Here is a 15,673-nt window from a genome sequence, read left to right on the forward strand (position 1 = left end):
GCCACGGCGCTCTCGGGCCTTTGCCCAGGGTTGATTAACCCGGGGGGGGCACCTGGGCTCCCCTCCCCCCACGGGGGGCACAACCCCCCCAAACCCCTTCAGCTCCGGGGGGTCCCTGTGGCCCCCCCAGCCCGAACACGAGCGACCCCCCCGCGGGTGGAAAAAAAGGAGATTTGGGGTGTTTTAAAAACGCTTTATTAAAAAACAACGCTCCGGGACTGGGTGCCTGTTTTTGGGGGGGGGGGGTGTTTCCCCCGTTTTGGGGGGCTCCCCCTTTCCGGGGGGGTCACAGCTCGGCCAGGGGCCGCAGGCTGCGCTCCTGGAAGAAGCGGTGGGGGGGGCGCCGGGGGGGGCTGCGGGCGAAGAAGGAGAGCACGGAGGGGGCGGCGCTGGGGTCGTCTGGGGGGTCCTCGTCGGCCCTGGGGGGGCAGGAGGGCAATGACCCCCCCTGGCTCCGCAGGGACCACCCCCCCTTTGACCCCCACACCCAGGACCCCTCCGTGCCCCCCCAGGACTCCCAATATCCCCCCCAGAACCCCCCCAGGTACCCCCTGTACCCCCCGGGACCCCTCCGTGCACCCCCTGTACCCCCCCAGGGCCTGCCCGTGCTCCCCAGGACCTCCGTGCCCCCCCATACCAGAGCACTGGGACCCCCCGTGCCCCCCAGGACCCCCGTGCCCCCCGTACCACTGCACCGGGACCCCCCGTGCCCCCCAAGGACCCCCGTGCCCCCCAGGACCCCCGTGCCCCCCAGGACCCCCGTGCCCCCCCGTGCCCCCCAGGACCCCCGTGCCCCCCCCGTGCCCCCCAGGACCCCCGTGCCCCCCCGTACCATTGTACCAGGACCCCCCCGTGCTCCCCAGGACCCCCGTGCCCCCCCGTGCCCCCCGTACCACAGCACCGGGACCCCCCGTGCCCCCCCAGGACCCCCCGTGCCCCCCAGGACCCCCGTGCCCCCCAGGACCCCCGTGCCCCCCCCAGGACCCCCGTGCCCCCCGTACTACAGCACCGGGACTCCCCGTGCCCCCCAGGACCCCCAATATCCCCCCAGGACCCCCGTGCCCCCCCGTGCCCCCCGTACCACCGCACCAGGACCCCCGTGCCCCCCCGTGCCCCCCCAGGACCCCCGTGCCCCCCCCGTTCCCCCCCGTGCCCCCCAGGACCCCCGTGCCCCCCCCGTGCCCCCCGTGCCACTGCACCGGGACCCCCCGTGCCCCCCAGGACCCCCGTGCCCCCCCGTGCCCCCCCAGGACCCCCGTGCCCCCCCGTGCCCCCCCGTACCCCCCCGTACCACTGCACCGGGACCCCCCGTGCCCCCCAGGACCCCCGTGCCCCCCCGTGCCCCCCCGTACCACTGCACCGGGACCCCCCGTGCCCCCCCAGGACCCCCGTGCCCCCCCATACCACTGCACCGGGACCCCCCGTGCCCCCCAGGACCCCCGTGCCCCCCGTACCACTGCACCAGGACCCCCGTGCCCCCCCCGTGCCCCCCGTACCATTGTACCAGGACCCCCCGTGCCCCCAGGACCTCCGTGCCCCCCCGTGCCCCCCCAGGACCCCCGTGCCCCCCCCAGGACCCCCGTGCCCCCCCCAGGACCCCCGTACCACAGCACCGGGACCCCCGTGCCCCCCCCGTGCCCCCCCATACCACTGCACCGGGACCCCCCGTGCCCCCCAGGACCCCCATGCCCCCCCGTGCCCCCCGTACCACTGCACCGGGACCCCCCGTGCCCCCCAGGACCCCCGTGCCCCCCCAGGACCCCCGTGCCCCCCCGTGCCCCCCCGTACCCCCCCGTACCACTGCACCGGGACCCCCCGTGCCCCCCCAGGACCCCCGTGCCCCCCGTGCCCCCCCAGGACCCCCGTGCCCCCCCGTGCCCCCCCGTACCACTGCACCGGGACCCCCCGTGCCCCCCAGGACCCCCGTGCCCCCCGTGCCCCCCCGTACCACTGCACCGGGACCCCCTCCTGCTGCAGCAGCGCCCGCGCCGTGCCCCAGCTGAACCGGACCAGCTGGGGGAAGCCAAACACGGGCTCCAGGTTCCTCCTCAGCCACTCCTTGGTCTTGGGGTCTGCAAAGGGAGGGGGGGTGTCAGGGGCACCCCAAAATCGGCCCCCCCCTTCCCCAACCTGCTCCCCCCCCCACCGTTGGGGTATCCGGAGCCGTAATCGCGGTCGGGGTCCCCCAAATCTTCCACGAAGTTCCAGTGGAGCACGGCCCGGTCCCGGGCGACCTGGGGGGCACGGGGGGCTCTGAGGGGCTGGGGGGGCTCTGGGGGACAGGAGGGTCCTGCCCCCCACCCCCCAACACTCAGGGGTCTGGGGGGAGAGGAGGGGGCCCTGGGAAGGGAGGGAGGGTCAGGGGGTGTTGGGGCTGGGGGGGGTCAGTTCAGGGGTTTGGGGGGGCGTTGCTCTGGGGGGGTCATTTCTGGGGGGGTCATTCCACGGTTTGGGGGGGTCGGTTCTGGGGGGTCAGGGGGTCAGTTCTGGGGGATCAGGGGGTCAGTTCCACGGTTTGGGGGGGGTCGGTTCTGGAGGGGTCAGTTCTGGGGGGGTCATTTCTGGGGGGGTCATTCCACGGTTTGGGGGGGTCAGTTCGGGGGGGGTCAGTTTTGGGGGGTCAGGGGGTCGCCCAGCCCCACCTTGGCGCAGATGCTGGCGGCGCTGACCGCGGGGAACAGCGCGTCGGCCTTGGGGCGCACGGTGACCCCCAGCCCCGGGAAGCGCCGCCGCAGCTTGGCCTCGTACTTGTCGGCCGGCCCCACCGTGTCCACCTGCACCTGGGGACCCCAACATCACCCGGGACCCCCCGGGTCACCCCGGGACCACCTCAACCACCTGGGGACCCCAACATCACCCGGGACCCCCCGGGTCACCCCGGGACCACCACAACCACCTGGGGACCCCAACATCACCCCGGGACCCCCCTGGGTCACCCCGGGACCACCTCAACCACCTGGGACCCCCCAAAGCACCCCGGGACCCCCCAAGTCATCCTGGGACCACCTCAACCACCTGGGGACCCCAACATCACCCTGGGACCCCCCCCGGGTCACCCTGGGACCACCACAACCACCTGGGACCCCCCAAAGCACCCCGGGACCCCCCGAGTCATCCTGGGACCCCCTAGTCACACCAGGATCCCCCAAATCACCGTGGGACCCCCCCAAGTCACCCCAGACCACCCCAAATCACCCTGGGACTCCCCAGACCTCCCCAGCTCCCCCAAATCCCACCTGGGTCCCCCCAAATCCCACCTGGGCCCCCCCAATCCCACCTGGGCCCCCCAAATCCCACCTGGGCCCCCCCAAATCCCACCTGGGCCCCCCCCAATCCCACCTGGGACACCCCAAATCCCACCTGGGCCACCTGCACCCCCGAGTCCAGCACGAACTGGATCAGCTCCGTGGCCGTGTCGTGGGACAGCTCGTTCAGGTTGTACTTGACTCTGGGGGGGGTCGGGGGGGCGTCACCCCCAAATTGGAACCCCCCCCACCCCCCCAGACTGGGGGGAGCCAGGACGGGGGGTCGGGGGCGGCCGGAGGGGCTCAAGGGGGGCTCCCCGAGGATCGGGGCCCCCCGGGATTTTGGGGGGCAGGCCGGGGGTCTCACCGCTGCTGCATGCAGGCCGAGATGTGGGCGGGGGGCAGCACCTGCAGCGCCCACCCCACCCAATCCCCCGCGGCCTCCAGGAGCCCGAAGCGCCGCTCCCGCTCCGCCTCCGACAGCGTCTTCGAGTCTGGGGGGGCCGGGCGGGGGTGAGGGACCCCCGGGACCCCCACAGCTCCTCCGGGACCCTCCGGGACCCCCACAGCTCCCCCGGGACCCCCACAGCTCCTCCGGGACCCTCCGGGACCCCCACAGCTTCCGAGACCCTCCGGGACCCCCACAGCTCCCCCGGGACCCTCCGGGACCCCCAGAGCTCCTCCGAGACCCCCCGGGACCCCCACAGCTCCTCCTGGACCCCCACAGCTCCCCCGGGACCCCCCGGGACCCTCACAGCTCCCCCGGGACCCCCACAGCTCCCCCGGGACCCTCCGGGACCCCCACAGCTCCCCCGGGACCCTCCGGGACCCCCACAGCTCCTCCGAGACCCCCCGGGACCCCCACAGCTCCCCCGAGACCCCCCGGGACCCTCCGGGATCCCCCCAGTTCCCCCGACCCCCAACCCACTCCCGAGCCCCCCGGTGCTGTGACACCCCCGTCCTTCCCACTCAGCCCCGGGGCTCCGTCCGAGCCCCTCGCTCGGGACCCCCGAACCCCCCGGGACCCCCGGGCCGGCCCCACCTGCCACCCCCAGCGCCTCCAGCTCCGGCAGTTTGTCCTCGGGGCAGTAACAGACGGCGTAAACCATCGGACCTGGGGGACACGGCGTGAGAGGGGACCCCGGGGCACCGGGACCGCTCCCACGGGACTCCCGGTACACCGGGACCCCTCCCACTGAACTCCCGGTACACCGGGACCCCTCCCGCTGAACTCCCGGTACACCGGGACCTCTCCCGCTGAACTCCCGGTACACCGGGACCCCTCCCACTGAACACCGGGGCACCGGGACCCCTCCCACGGGACCCCGGGGCACCGGGACCGCTCCCACTGAACTCCCGGTACACCGGGACCCCTCCCACTGAACTCCCGGTACACCGGGACCCCTCCCACTGAACTCCCGGGGCACCGGGACCCCTCCCACGGGACCCCCGTGCACCGGGACCCCTCCCACTGAACCCCCGGGGCACTGGGACCCCCCCCACTGAACCCCCGTGCACCGGGACCCCCGAACTCAACTCCCGGTGCACCGGGAGACCTCCCACTGAACTCCCGGTACACCGGCACCCCTCCCACTAAACCCCGGGGCACCGGGACGCCTCCCACTGATCTCCCGGTACACCGGGACCCTCTACACCCAAACCCCGGAGCCCCACGCTCAACCCCCGGTGCACCGGGCCCTCTCCGCGCCCCCGGCCCGGTTCCCCCCGGTTCCCCTCCCGGGCTCACCGAGCACCGGCCCCCGGCCCGCCTCGTCCACGCCGAGCGCGCAGGGCCGGGCGCGGCACGGGCCGGGCACGGCGGAGGCGAAGCGGCCGCCGCCCGCCGGGTCCCGCTGCAGCGCGGCCAGCGCCATGGCGGGGCGGGAGGACGGGGCCTCGATGGGCGGGGCCGCCACCAGAGCCAATCACGGGGCGGGCGGGCCGCAACGGGGCGTGGCCTCGCCAGGCGGGGCCACCACCAAAGCCAATCACGGAGCGGGCGGGCCGCAACGGGGCGTGGCTTGGTGCAGGGGGCGGTGTTTAGCGGGGGCGGGCCAGTCGATTGTGGCGCCATTCCGCGGGGGCGGAGCATCAAGGAAAAGGCGGGGTTTATCGGAGTGGGCGGGGATTAACGGAGTGACGCGGGGCTAACGGGCCGGGTTCTCCCCCCGGCGGGGCCGAAGGGGTTCCCGGGGTCAGCGGAGCACCGGAAAGGCCGGGGGGCTCCCGGGAGCGGCGGAGCACCGGGAGAGACGCGGGGTGGAGTGTCCGGGGGAGGGAAGGGGGTCCCCGGGATGGCGGGGGCGGGCAGGGGATCCCGGGAATGTCCCGGAAGCCTCGGGACCCCGCCGGTCCGTCCGGGAAGCGCGGCCCCGGGGCGGGCGGTGGCGGGCAGCGCGGGAGGGGGTTCCCGGAACGGCCCCGCCCTCTCCCGCCTGCCCATATAAGGGCACGATTGCGTCAGCGGGGAAAGCCCCGGCCCCGCCCACTTCCGTTGACGCCGGTGCACGCGGGGGGCTTCCCACGGGAGGGGGAGGGGGGACCCGCACGGCCCCGCCGCCCCCGGTCCAGCACGACCAGAGCCGTTACCGCAATTATCATTATTATTATTAATAATTAAATACAAATGTACAAAAAAGTCAGCAGCGACAGCGAATCGCCCCCCGCCCCGGGACTGGGGGTCCCCGGGGGCCGCTCCCCACCGGGGGGGTCCTGTAAACGTCACCGGGGGCCCCCCCCCGAACACCCCTTTTGGGGTGCGCGCTCGGCCCCTCCCGCGGAATCCCCGGTTTGGAGGGGCCCGACCCCTCCCCGAGAACCGGGGGGGTTCCCCAGGCCCAGCTGGGGGGGCTCCAAGCCCTCTTTGGGGGTCCCCACGCACCCCCAGGCCCCATTCCCGCCGGTCCCGAGGGTCCTGCCCCGGGGAAGGGGGGGTCCTGCCGGTCTCTTCAGGCCGGTCCGTTACCGGGTGACCCAGCCCGGGGGTCCCCCATCCTCGCGCGTCCCTTCAGGGGTCCCCAGCCCCTCCAGGTCCACGTTGGGGGGGTCGCTCGTGAGGTGCCCCCCTCGCTGAGCAGACCCGGGCCGTGTCCACGGGGGTCCCACGCAGCATCCCGGTGCCGCCGCGTCCACGGGGGTCCCACGCAGCATCCCGGTGTCCTGCCGCTCCGTGCCCAGCCGGGAGCGGGGGTCGCCCCCGGGGAAGGAGCCGGCGCTGCCCCGGAGCCCCCTCGGTGCCGGTGCCTGCCCGCCGGTACCGGTTCTAGAAGCCGAGCGCGGCTCCGGGGGGCAGCGGGCATCCCGAGCCCGCGTGGTCCCGCACGGAGCCGCGGAGCCGCCGCACCTGGGCCCGCAGCACGGCCGCCGTGTCCGCCAGCTCGGCGTTCTGCGCGCGGAGCCCCCGGACGCGCTGCTCCAGCCGCGCGATCCGCTCCAGCTTCCGCCGCCGGCACCGGCTCGCCGCCAGCCGGTTCCGCAGCCTCCGCCGCTCCGCCTGCAGCCGCTCCGGGGAATCCGGGCCCGGCTCCGCCGCCTCCGCCTCCGCTCCGGGGACCCCCGGGAAGGGTCCCCCCATCCCCGCCGCCGCCGCCGTGGTCGTCAGCGCCGGCGGCTCCGGGAGCGCCACGTTGGGCGGCCCCGGTTGGTGCAGCTCGTCCAGCGCTTGGGCGAAGCTGCCGCTGAAAGCGTCGCGCTCGCCGGGACCGGAGTAGAAGAAGCCGCCGGTAGCGGCGCCGCTACCGAAGAAGGCGCCGTCGGGGCACGGCGCCGGTTTGAGGCCGCGGAAGGGCTCCTGCGGGGGGCCCTGCGGCAGCGGCCCCGGTAATGCGCCGTAGTCGGGCTCGGCGCGGCAGAAGCCGCCCGGGAAGGGCGCGGGGCGGTAGAACGGCGGCTCCATCCGGGAGCGGCGGGACTCGAACCCGCGGCCCCGGGCGGCCCCGCGCCTTTATGGCCGCGCGCGGCGGAAACGCGCCGCCATTGGCTGAGGGGGGCGCAGGACACGCCCCTTGCACAGCGACACGCTCCCTCCTGCATGGACACGCCCATTCCAGCATAGACACGCCCCCAACTGAAAAGGGGCGGGGCCTGAGAGCATTTGGGGGACACAGGTGGGAAAAGGGGGGGACAGGTAGGACAGGTGAGCAGAGGGGGCCAGGTGGGAGCAAGGAGAGGCCAGGTGAGGTCAAAGGTCAAAGGAAGGGGCAGGTGAGCAGGAGGGAGCTCAGGTGAGGAAAGCAGGCCGAGCGTGCAAAGGGGGGCACAGGTGAATGCCACGGGGGGCACAGGTGTGTAAGGGGGGCACAGGTGTGTGCCAGGGCTCACGTGCCAAACCATCCACACGCGTGTCGCCTCCCGAGCACACACCTGTGCTCTCATGTCCCCTCTCCTGTGTCCCCACGTGAGTCATGTGAGGCACCTCAGGACCCCCAAAACCACCCCAGTACCCCCAAAACCACCCCAGGACCCTCCAAACCCCCCCCAAAAGCCCCCGGGACCCCCAGGGGCCGCAGCCAGGGGTAGGGGGCCGTGCCCAGCTGTGCCCCCAGCGTGTCCCCGCGTGTCCTGGCCTGCACAGGGGTGTGCACGTGCCGGGGGAGGGACACCGGGGTCCCGGGGACTTCCCGGGGGGGACAGGCCCCCTCCTCCCCTCCCGCATTTGAGGGGATTTTAGGGGATTTTGGGGCTGGGTTTTCCCTCCCAACTTCTCCTTCCCCGTGACTCAGGGCCGGTCCCGCTGTGACCTCCCGGTGTCACCCCCGAAGTGCCCCCCGGGGGGGGGACACGGCTCCAGGGGGGCACTGGGGGGTTTGGGGGCGCACTGGGGAGGGGTCCCGCTCCCGGGGAGGCCTCGGGGTGTCCTCCCCCCCCCGCCAAGGGACTTTCGGGGGCCCCAACGGCCCCAACCGCCACCGGGGTTTCGGGCTGGGGGGGCCCGGATGTCCGGGGGGGGCACGGCACCGGCGGGGGAGGGCCCAGGGCCAAACTGGGAGCACTGGGAGGGGGCTGGAGTCACACTGGGGGCACTGGGATGGCCCCAGGGCCAAACTGGGAGCACTGGGAGGGTGCTGGGGTCACACTGGGGGCACTGGGATGTCCCCAGGACCAAACTGGGAGCACTGGAAGGGGGCCGGGGTCACATTGGGGGGGCTTGGGCCAGTTCTGGGGGCACTGGGATGTCCCCAAGGCCATGCTGGGAGCACTGGGGGGGTTCCAGATTCAACTGGGAGCAGTGGGATGCCCCCAAGACCATACTGGGAGCACTGGGATGCCCCCACAGCCATACTGGGAGCACTGGAGGGGGTTTCCAGGACCTTACTGGGAGCACTGGGGGGGGTTCCAGATTCAACTGGGAGCACTGGGATGCCCACACAGCCATACTGGGAGCACTGGGGGGGTTTTCCAGGACCTTACTGGGAGCACTGGGGGGGTTCCAGATTCAACTGGGAGCACTGGGATGCCCCCACAGCCATACTGGGGGGTTCCAGCACCTAACTGGGGGCACTGGGGGGGTTCCGGCCGCCGAGGCCGTCGGGTTCAGCGCTGACGCAGCGCGGGCGTCGCCGCCGCCGCTGCCCCGCGGCGAGAACGGCCCCGCTTGACCCTCCCGGGCCGGCGGGCACGGCGGGCGCGGCCGCGGGGGCGGTGGGACGCGGCCGTGACTCACGGGGGCCGCGCCGGGGCCGCTCTGGACGCGACTCTATGGCCTTGGCGGACCGCGCTCCGCGCCGCCCGGGGCGTGTCCGCCAGGGGGCGTGGCCCGCGGGTGTGGCCGCCCCGTGCCCGTCTCTGTGCCCAGGGGGAGGCGGAAAGGGCGCGGCCGGAACTGGGCAGGTGCAGCCGCTCTAGGTCCGACTCTGTGGCCCGGAGGCCGCGGCGGGTGTGGCGGGCGGGGGGCGGGGCCAGGTGCGGCCGCTCCGGGCGCGGCTCGGTGCCCCTGGAGGACCGGCCCGGTGCCCCTGGAGGACCGGCCGGACATGGCGGCGGGGCGGGACGCGTGCGGGGCGCTGCTCACCTGGGTAAGGGGGGCGGGACTTCCCCCGGGACCCCCGGTTCAACCGGGACCCCCCCCGTGCTCGGGGATATGCACCGGGACCCTCCCGGGACCCCCGGGTGGTTCCTGCGGCTTCGGGAGCTTTGGTGGCCCCGGGGCACCTGTGACCCCCCGGGACCCCCTGACCCCGCCGGGACCCCTGTGACCTCCCCAGGTCCCTGTCACCCCCCCCCGGTGACCTTTGTCCCCCCCCGGGGACGTGTCCGAGCCCTTGTGACCCCCCCGCCCTTTGTCCCTGTCCCGGCGCCCTTTGCCCCCCCCAAATTCAGGGTTTTTTTTTTGGGGGGGGGTGATCCCTACCCCGCTCTGGACCCCCCCCAGTGGGTCTGGGGGGTTTTGGGGTGCCCTGACCCCCCCATTGTGCAGCTGTCCGGGGGTTTTGGGGTGTCCCCGAGCCCCCGGAGGGGCTGTTTTGGGGTGTCCCTGGTTTTGGGGTGTTCCTGACGCCCCCTTTGCCCACCCCCCCACCAGTTGCAGACCTTTGACCCCCCCTGTCCGTGCGCGGACCCCCCGGACCTGGCCAGCGGGGTGACCCTGGCCCACGTCCTGCACAAAATGTGAGTTATTTATTGGGGGGGCGACCCCGGGCTGACTTTGGGGACCCCCGGAGGGGCCCGGGCTGACTTTGGGGACCCCCGGAGGGGCCCGGGCTGACTTTGGGGACCCCCCCAGTGACCCCTCCTGGTTCGATGAGACGTGGCTGGGCCGGATCCGGGGGGACACCGAGGGCAGCGTGCGCCTCAAGGTGGGGGGGCAGCGTGATTTGGGGTGGGAGGGGGTTTTTGGGTGGGGGTCATAATGTGGGGTTCGTTTTGGGGGGGGCGGCGTGTTTTGGGGTGGGATGGCTATTTTGGTGGGGGCGCTGGTTTTGGGGGATTTTTGGGGGGGGGCAGATTAAGGAGGGTTGGGTTTCATGGGGTTGATTTTGGGGAGGGATTTTGGGGTCCTGGTTTTGGGGGGGGCTTTTGGGGAGGGCTGATTTCAGGGGGCTTTTGGGGGACATTGATTTTTGTGGTGACAGCTTTGGGGGGGCCTTTTTGGGAGGCCAGTTTTGGGGGTTTTTGGGGAGAGCCCATTTTGGGGTACCCAAGAAGCACGGCAGTGGGGGTGGGAGCAGAATTTGGGGGTTCTGGGGGGGGTTCCCACCTTGTGCCCCCTCCCCAGGTGAACAACCTGCGCCAGGTGCTGCAGAGCGTGCTGGAGTACTGGCAGGATGTGAGTGGGGGGAGGTCCCAGCCTCAGAGGGGACCCCCCAGCTTTGGGTCGGGGGGCTCCCCTGGGCTCTGGGGGAGTTCCTGAGGGTGGGGGGCTCCCCGGGGCGGGGGGCTCTGACCCCGGGCCCCCCCCAAGGTACTGGGCCAGGCCGTGGCGGAGCAGCACGTGCCGGACGTGGCGGCGGCCGCCCGGCACGGCGACCCCGAGCAACTGGGCAAACTGGTGAGACTGGTGCTGGGCTGCGCCGTCAGCTGCGAGCGCCGGGAAGGTGGGTGCGGGGCCGGGGGGGGCCGGGGACCCCCCAAAAACGCCCCCCTGACTCTCCCAAATCGCCCCCACCCAGAGCACATCCAGCGCATCATGACGCTGGAGGAGGCGGTGCAGCACGAGGTGATGACGGCCATCCAGGAGGTGGGAGCACTTCGGGGGTCCCTGAGGATTTTGGGGGGTCCCTGGGGAGGGTTGGGGGTCCCTGGGGAGGGTTGGGAGTCCCTGAGGGTTTTGGGGGGTCAGTGGGGGGCCTTGGGGATGATTTGGGGGGGTTTCCTGTGGAAGGTCAGTTCGTGTTGGGTTTGGGGGTGGTTTGGGACCACATGGTTTGGAGGGTCTCAGGGGAGTTTTGGGGACCCCTTTGGGGTTTTGGGGGTCTGAAGCCCCCCCTGAGTCCCCCCCCAAACTCCAATTTCTCCCTCCTGTGGCAGCTCTTGGATCCGGAGCCATCGGAGCCGATGGCGGCTGAGACCTATGGGAACTTCGACACTCAGGTGGGGGGGTGCAGATTTTGGGGTGTCTCGGGGAACTTGGGGGTGTCAGGGGGTGTCTGAGCCCCCTGTGCCCCCCTAGTCCCGCCGCTATTACTTCCTGAGCCAGGAGCCCCCTGAGGAGGGGTCGGGACAGCGCTGCCGCGAGCTGGAGCAGCAGGTGAGGCACGGAGTCACCTGGGGGTGCCCCTGGAGTCACCTGAGGGCACCCCTGGAGTCACCTGGGGGCACCCCAAATCCTGGGTCCCCCCAGTTTCCACCTGAGGGGGAGCGGGAGGGGATTGTCTGCCAGTTTGTGTGAGCAGTGGCACACATGGGAGGGGATCCTGCACACCTGGGAAGGATTCTGCACACCTGGGCCCCTTCCTGCACACCTGGATCCCTCCCTGCACACCTGGATTCCCCCCAAATTCCCTGTGCTGGATTAAGAACACCCAAGGCTTAACGAGGAAGCATTCTTGAATGGGTGGTGTGGAGGATGGGAGTACTGGGGAGGGGATCCCAGGGGTGGGAGTATTTGGGAGGGGAACCCGCACACCTGGGAGGGGGTCCCGCAGCCCCATGCCCCTCCCACACACCTGGGCACTGCAGGTGGCCACGCTGCTGGAGGAGAAGGGGCACCTGGCTGCCGAGAACCGCGCGCTGCGCGAGCAGCTCGAGGCCGACGGCGCCGGCGCCGCCGCCAAGAAGCTGCTGCGGCTGCAGACGCAGGTGGAGGAGCTGCAGGAAGAGAATTACAGGTGAGGCCTCGCCCCCTGTGGCCCCCCCCTCACCTGCAGCCCTCACCTGAGGCCGGGGGTGCCGTTGCAGGCTGGAGAGCGGCAGGGAGGAGCTGCGGGCGCGCTGCTCGCGGCTGGAGCAGGAGGCGCGGGGGCTGCAGGCGCGGGCGCAGGAGCTGAGCGGGCTGGCCGGGGAGGCGCGGGCGCTGCGCGACGAGATGGACCTGCTCAGGTGAGCTGGGCACCTGCTCAGGTGACCCCACATGGACCTGCTCAGGTGAGCCAGGACACCTGCTCAGGTAAGCCAAGGGGCTCCTGAAAGGCTCCACCTCCCGTGGTGTCACTGTCACCATCAGGGAGGGCAGTGCCAGCACGTGCTGGTGGCCGCGTGTCGGGGCTCAGGTGCTGCGGGAGAGCCTCGGGACGTCACCGTGCCCGCTGTGCCGGTCCCCAGGGCGTCGTCGGCGCGGGCGGGGCGGCTGGAGGCGGCGGTGGCCACGTACCGGGGCCGGGCGGCGGCGGCGGGCGAGCTGCGGCGCTGGGCGCGGGCGCTGGAGGAGCGCCACGCCGCCCAGGTGCGCCGCGCCGCGCACCTGCAGCAGCAGCTGGGCCGTGCCCAGGCCGGCTGCGCGCAGCTGGAGGCCGCCCGCAAGCAGGTGAGGGGGGCGCGGGCAGGTGGCCGTGGTGGCCGTGTCCCCGTGCCCGGGGGTGTCACCGTGTCCCCGTGCAGGTGGAGGAGCTGAGCGGGCAGCAGGCGGAGGCGGCGCTGAGGGCCGAGAAGTGGCACCTGGAGTTCCGGCACCTGCAGGAGCGATTCGAGGCCTTGAGCCAGGAGAAGGAGGTGGGTGAGGCTGGGGACGCACCTGGAGCACACCTGGGGCGCCCCTGAGCCCCCTGTGCCCCGCAGAGGCTGCTGGAGGAGCGGGATGCGCTGCGCGAGGCCAACGAGGAGCTGCGCTGCGTGCAGGTGCAGCAGAGCTACCTGAGCCGGGCAGGTGAGTGCCCCTGGGAGGTGACAGAACACCTGGGCGGGCGGGGACACGCTGCCACCCAGCACAGAGCTCGTAGGAGACACCAGAGAGCCCCTACTTTGGGCTGCAGGGTTTGGGGGGCTCCAGGGGGGTTTGGGTGGGCAGGGCACAATTTTGGGGTGTCACCTGCTGTCCCCATACCCAAAAGTCATCTTTACCCCGCCAGATGCAGGGCTGGAGGGGGGCCCAGCCCCTCCCCAGAATCTGGCGGCTGAGATCCTTCCTGCAGAGCTCAGGTGAGTCCATGGAGGTGTCCAAAAACACAGCGGGGAGGGGGGTCCCCAGTTTGTTGTGGGGCCCCCCACGAGCACCCCGGTGTCCCCCCAGGGACACGGTGACACGGCTGCGGCGCGAGAACCGGCGGCTGCGGCTGCAGCGGGACCAGCTCCGGCACAGGTGGGGGGAACTGGGGGGTCTGGGCGTCCTCAAAAGACCCCTAAGACCCCCCACCCAGTCCCCAATGGCCCCCCAGTTCCTAATGGCCCCCCACACCCGCAGGCTGGAGGCCGCAGAGGCAGCTGAGCCTCGGACAGCGCAGGGGAGGCCCCAGGAGGAGGTGAGGGGGGGGACCGGGGAGGTTTTGGGGGGTTTCTGAACACCAAGGGGGGTCCCCAATTCATTGTGTGGGTCTTGGTGTCTTGGGGAGGGTCTGTGTTTTGGGGGTGTCAGGTTTTACTGGGGGTACCTCAGTGCTCCATCTTCACCTGTTTCTCAATTCCCCCCAGCTGGTACTGCTGGAGGAGACCCCCGAGGACCTGTGAGTTTTTTGGGGGTAGGGGGGATTTGGGGAGCCCTCCCAACATCTCCCACCTGTGACCACCCCCTGTCCCTTCAGGGATGAGCTGCCAGAGGGAGAGAAGGAGGAGGAGGAAGATCTGGAGCTCTCCAGGGCTGGTATGAGGGGGTCTGGAGTGGGCATGAGAATTTGGGGAGGGGTCAGGGTGTGGGGAATCCTGGGGGAAAAGTTTTGGGGTACCCCAGATTGGGGTTTGTATAGGGATCCTGGGGCATGATGTCTGCAGGGAGGGGGCAGGAGATGAGCTGTGCCTCAGTTTCCCCGTGAAGATCTGGGGAGGTTTGGGGGTCATTCCTGGCTAACCTCCCTCTTTGTTCCCGCTATGGGATCAGGATTTAGAGGTTCCACGAGGTTGCCCCCCCAAAAGCCCTCAGCACCCCTCGGGGACCCCCCCGGAACCCCCCCACTGGCCCCCGTCCTGCAGCTCCTGCGGAACCAGCTGCAGGAGAAGGATGCGCTGATCCGGCACCTGGAGGTGAGGGGTTAACAACCCTGGTTGGGGAGGGGATCCCAGGGGTCTCCATCCCCAGCTGAGCCCCCTCAACACCCCCAGAACGACTGGGAGCGCAGCCGGGCGCAGCGGGAGCGCGAGGAGCGGCTGCTGGTCACCGCCTGGTACAACATGGTGAGCGCGGGGCCGCGGGGACGGAGACCCCCGGGACCCCCGGGATCCGCCTTAACGCCCGTGTCCCCTCAGGGGCTGGCGCTGCAGCAGCACGAGGGCGGCGCGGCGGCGCGGGGCGGCCCCGGCGGCGCCCAGTCCTTCCTGGCCCAGCAGCGCCTGGCCACGGCGGCGCGGCGGGCGCGGGCCCCTCGCGGCCGGGCCGCCTCCTCCAGCTGAGGGGGTCCCCGCGCGCCCCAGACCCCCTCGCTCCGGGCTGGCCCCGCTTCAAACACTACAACCCTGAGCTCCCCGCCTCGTTCCGGGGGGCCTGGACCTTGCCCCCGTACCTTTTGGGGGAATTTTAGCACTTCTATTTTTGTAGCTGATTTCAGGGGGGGTCGTGTGTGTGTCACCCCCATAAAATCTTCTAATAAAGCCTCAGGACTCAGCGTTGGAGATTTGTTATGGGGGAAATACTGGGGGGCTGAGCTGTGGGTGGGGTGTTTTGGGTGTTTTAAACCACAGGGTGTAGCAGAGGTGGGTGGGGGCGAGCACCCTACAAATTACTTCGGTTTTGCCTTTTTCCCCTCACGTTTCTTGCCCTCTTTCCCCTCAGATTTCCCTCTCTTTTCTCCCCTCACGTTTCCCGCCCTTTTCTCCCCTCACGGTTCCCGCCCTTTTCTCCCCTCACGGTTCCCGCCCTTTTCTCCCCTCACGATTCCGGCCTTTTCTCTCCTTCACATTTCCTGCACTTTCCCCCTCATAATTAAGGGAACTCCTCTAGTTAAACCCTTTAAAACTATGAGAAAAGGGTTTTGCCCCTCAATTTAACCTTAAAAAGGAAAAAAGGGGTTCCCTATATGTTTAGAGCCCTAAACTGATGGATAAAGGGGGTGTCTTCCCAAAATAAAACATACTATTTAAACAACGAAAAAGTTGGATTTGTCCTCCCCTAAGTCCCTAAAATGAAAGAAAATAGGGATTCCCAGTCAATTAAACCTCCTCAAGTCATGGAAGAGGCAGGCTTTTCCTTCAATTTAAACCCTTAAAATCGTTTAAAAGGCTCTATTCCTTTGATTACCGGTCTTAAACTCGCGGGTAAAACTCTCTGTACGGACATGGCGCGCGTGGGGGTGTTCGCGTCTCTTTAAATCCGCCGCCATCTTTGAACCGGCCGCGGTGGCTTCACGCGCGTCCTGCGCAGGCTCAGGAGGGCCGGCGCGGCGCCGGAAGTGCGTCATGAGCGGGCGGAA

At 70.8% G+C, this 15,673-nt stretch overlaps 3 protein-coding genes across 4 annotated transcripts; 1 reads left to right on the forward strand and 2 right to left on the reverse strand.

Moving 5' to 3' along the window:
- Window positions 1-186: 186 nt before the first annotated feature.
- Window positions 187-5,126, reverse strand: RNASEH2A (ribonuclease H2 subunit A). Of its 2 annotated transcripts, none has more exons than XM_084223892.1 (8): window positions 4,993-5,126; window positions 4,288-4,359; window positions 3,613-3,739; window positions 3,361-3,448; window positions 2,643-2,780; window positions 2,147-2,234; window positions 2,011-2,072; window positions 187-419 (listed from the first exon to the last, which is right to left on the reverse strand). In XM_084223892.1, the coding sequence occupies exons 1-8, from the start codon at window positions 5,117-5,119 to the stop codon at window positions 198-200; spliced, it is 924 nt and encodes a 307-aa protein (XP_084080018.1). In that variant the 5' UTR covers window positions 5,120-5,126; the 3' UTR covers window positions 187-197. The 2 variants fall into 2 exon arrangements, with proteins under 2 accessions (XP_084080018.1, XP_084080019.1); XM_084223893.1 differs by having other exon boundaries at window positions 1,949-2,072.
- Window positions 5,127-5,883: 757 nt separating this feature from the next.
- Window positions 5,884-7,150, reverse strand: JUNB (JunB proto-oncogene, AP-1 transcription factor subunit). Its single transcript, XM_084223894.1, has one exon. The coding sequence runs from the start codon at window positions 7,138-7,140 to the stop codon at window positions 6,508-6,510; it is 633 nt and encodes a 210-aa protein (XP_084080020.1). The 5' UTR covers window positions 7,141-7,150; the 3' UTR covers window positions 5,884-6,507.
- Window positions 7,151-9,157: 2,007 nt separating this feature from the next.
- HOOK2 (hook microtubule tethering protein 2) lies at window positions 9,158-14,868 on the forward strand. Its single transcript, XM_084223913.1, has 21 exons — window positions 9,158-9,259; window positions 9,766-9,851; window positions 9,967-10,039; window positions 10,459-10,509; window positions 10,645-10,777; window positions 10,853-10,920; window positions 11,211-11,273; window positions 11,353-11,430; window positions 11,862-12,010; window positions 12,081-12,221; window positions 12,444-12,645; window positions 12,720-12,830; window positions 12,897-12,984; window positions 13,187-13,256; window positions 13,348-13,416; window positions 13,519-13,576; window positions 13,746-13,777; window positions 13,856-13,914; window positions 14,149-14,291; window positions 14,370-14,441; window positions 14,514-14,868. Exons 1-21 carry the CDS (start codon window positions 9,218-9,220, stop codon window positions 14,655-14,657), a joined length of 1,932 nt encoding a protein of 643 aa, XP_084080039.1. The 5' UTR covers window positions 9,158-9,217; the 3' UTR covers window positions 14,658-14,868.
- The last annotated feature ends 805 nt before the right edge of the window (window positions 14,869-15,673 follow it).

The sequence above is a fragment of the Fringilla coelebs genome (assembly GCF_963513975.1).
Source record: "Fringilla coelebs genome assembly, chromosome: 32".
NCBI lineage: Eukaryota > Metazoa > Chordata > Aves > Passeriformes > Fringillidae > Fringilla > Fringilla coelebs.

What these genes read in the sequence shown, in the direction of transcription:
- RNASEH2A (XM_084223892.1), bottom strand. Translation starts at nt 5,119, where the DNA reads ATGGCGCTGGCCGCGCTGCAGCGGGACCCGGCGGGCGGCGGCCGCTTC. An exon ending in GGGCCGGGGGCCGGTGCTCG is followed by an intron (nt 4,360 to 4,992) that starts GTGAGCCCGGGA and finishes CGTGTCCCCCAG; the next exon opens with GTCCGATGGTTTACGCCGTC. An exon ending in CGGCTCCGGATACCCCAACG is followed by an intron (nt 2,073 to 2,146) that starts GTGGGGGGGGGA and finishes CTCCCTTTGCAG; the next exon opens with ACCCCAAGACCAAGGAGTGG.
- JUNB (XM_084223894.1), bottom strand. Translation starts at nt 7,140, where the DNA reads ATGGAGCCGCCGTTCTACCGCCCCGCGCCCTTCCCGGGCGGCTTCTGC.
- HOOK2 (XM_084223913.1), top strand. Translation starts at nt 9,218, where the DNA reads ATGGCGGCGGGGCGGGACGCGTGCGGGGCGCTGCTCACCTGG. An exon ending in CAGCTGCGAGCGCCGGGAAG is followed by an intron (nt 10,778 to 10,852) that starts GTGGGTGCGGGG and finishes GCCCCCACCCAG; the next exon opens with AGCACATCCAGCGCATCATG. An exon ending in GAGCTACCTGAGCCGGGCAG is followed by an intron (nt 12,985 to 13,186) that starts GTGAGTGCCCCT and finishes TTACCCCGCCAG; the next exon opens with ATGCAGGGCTGGAGGGGGGC.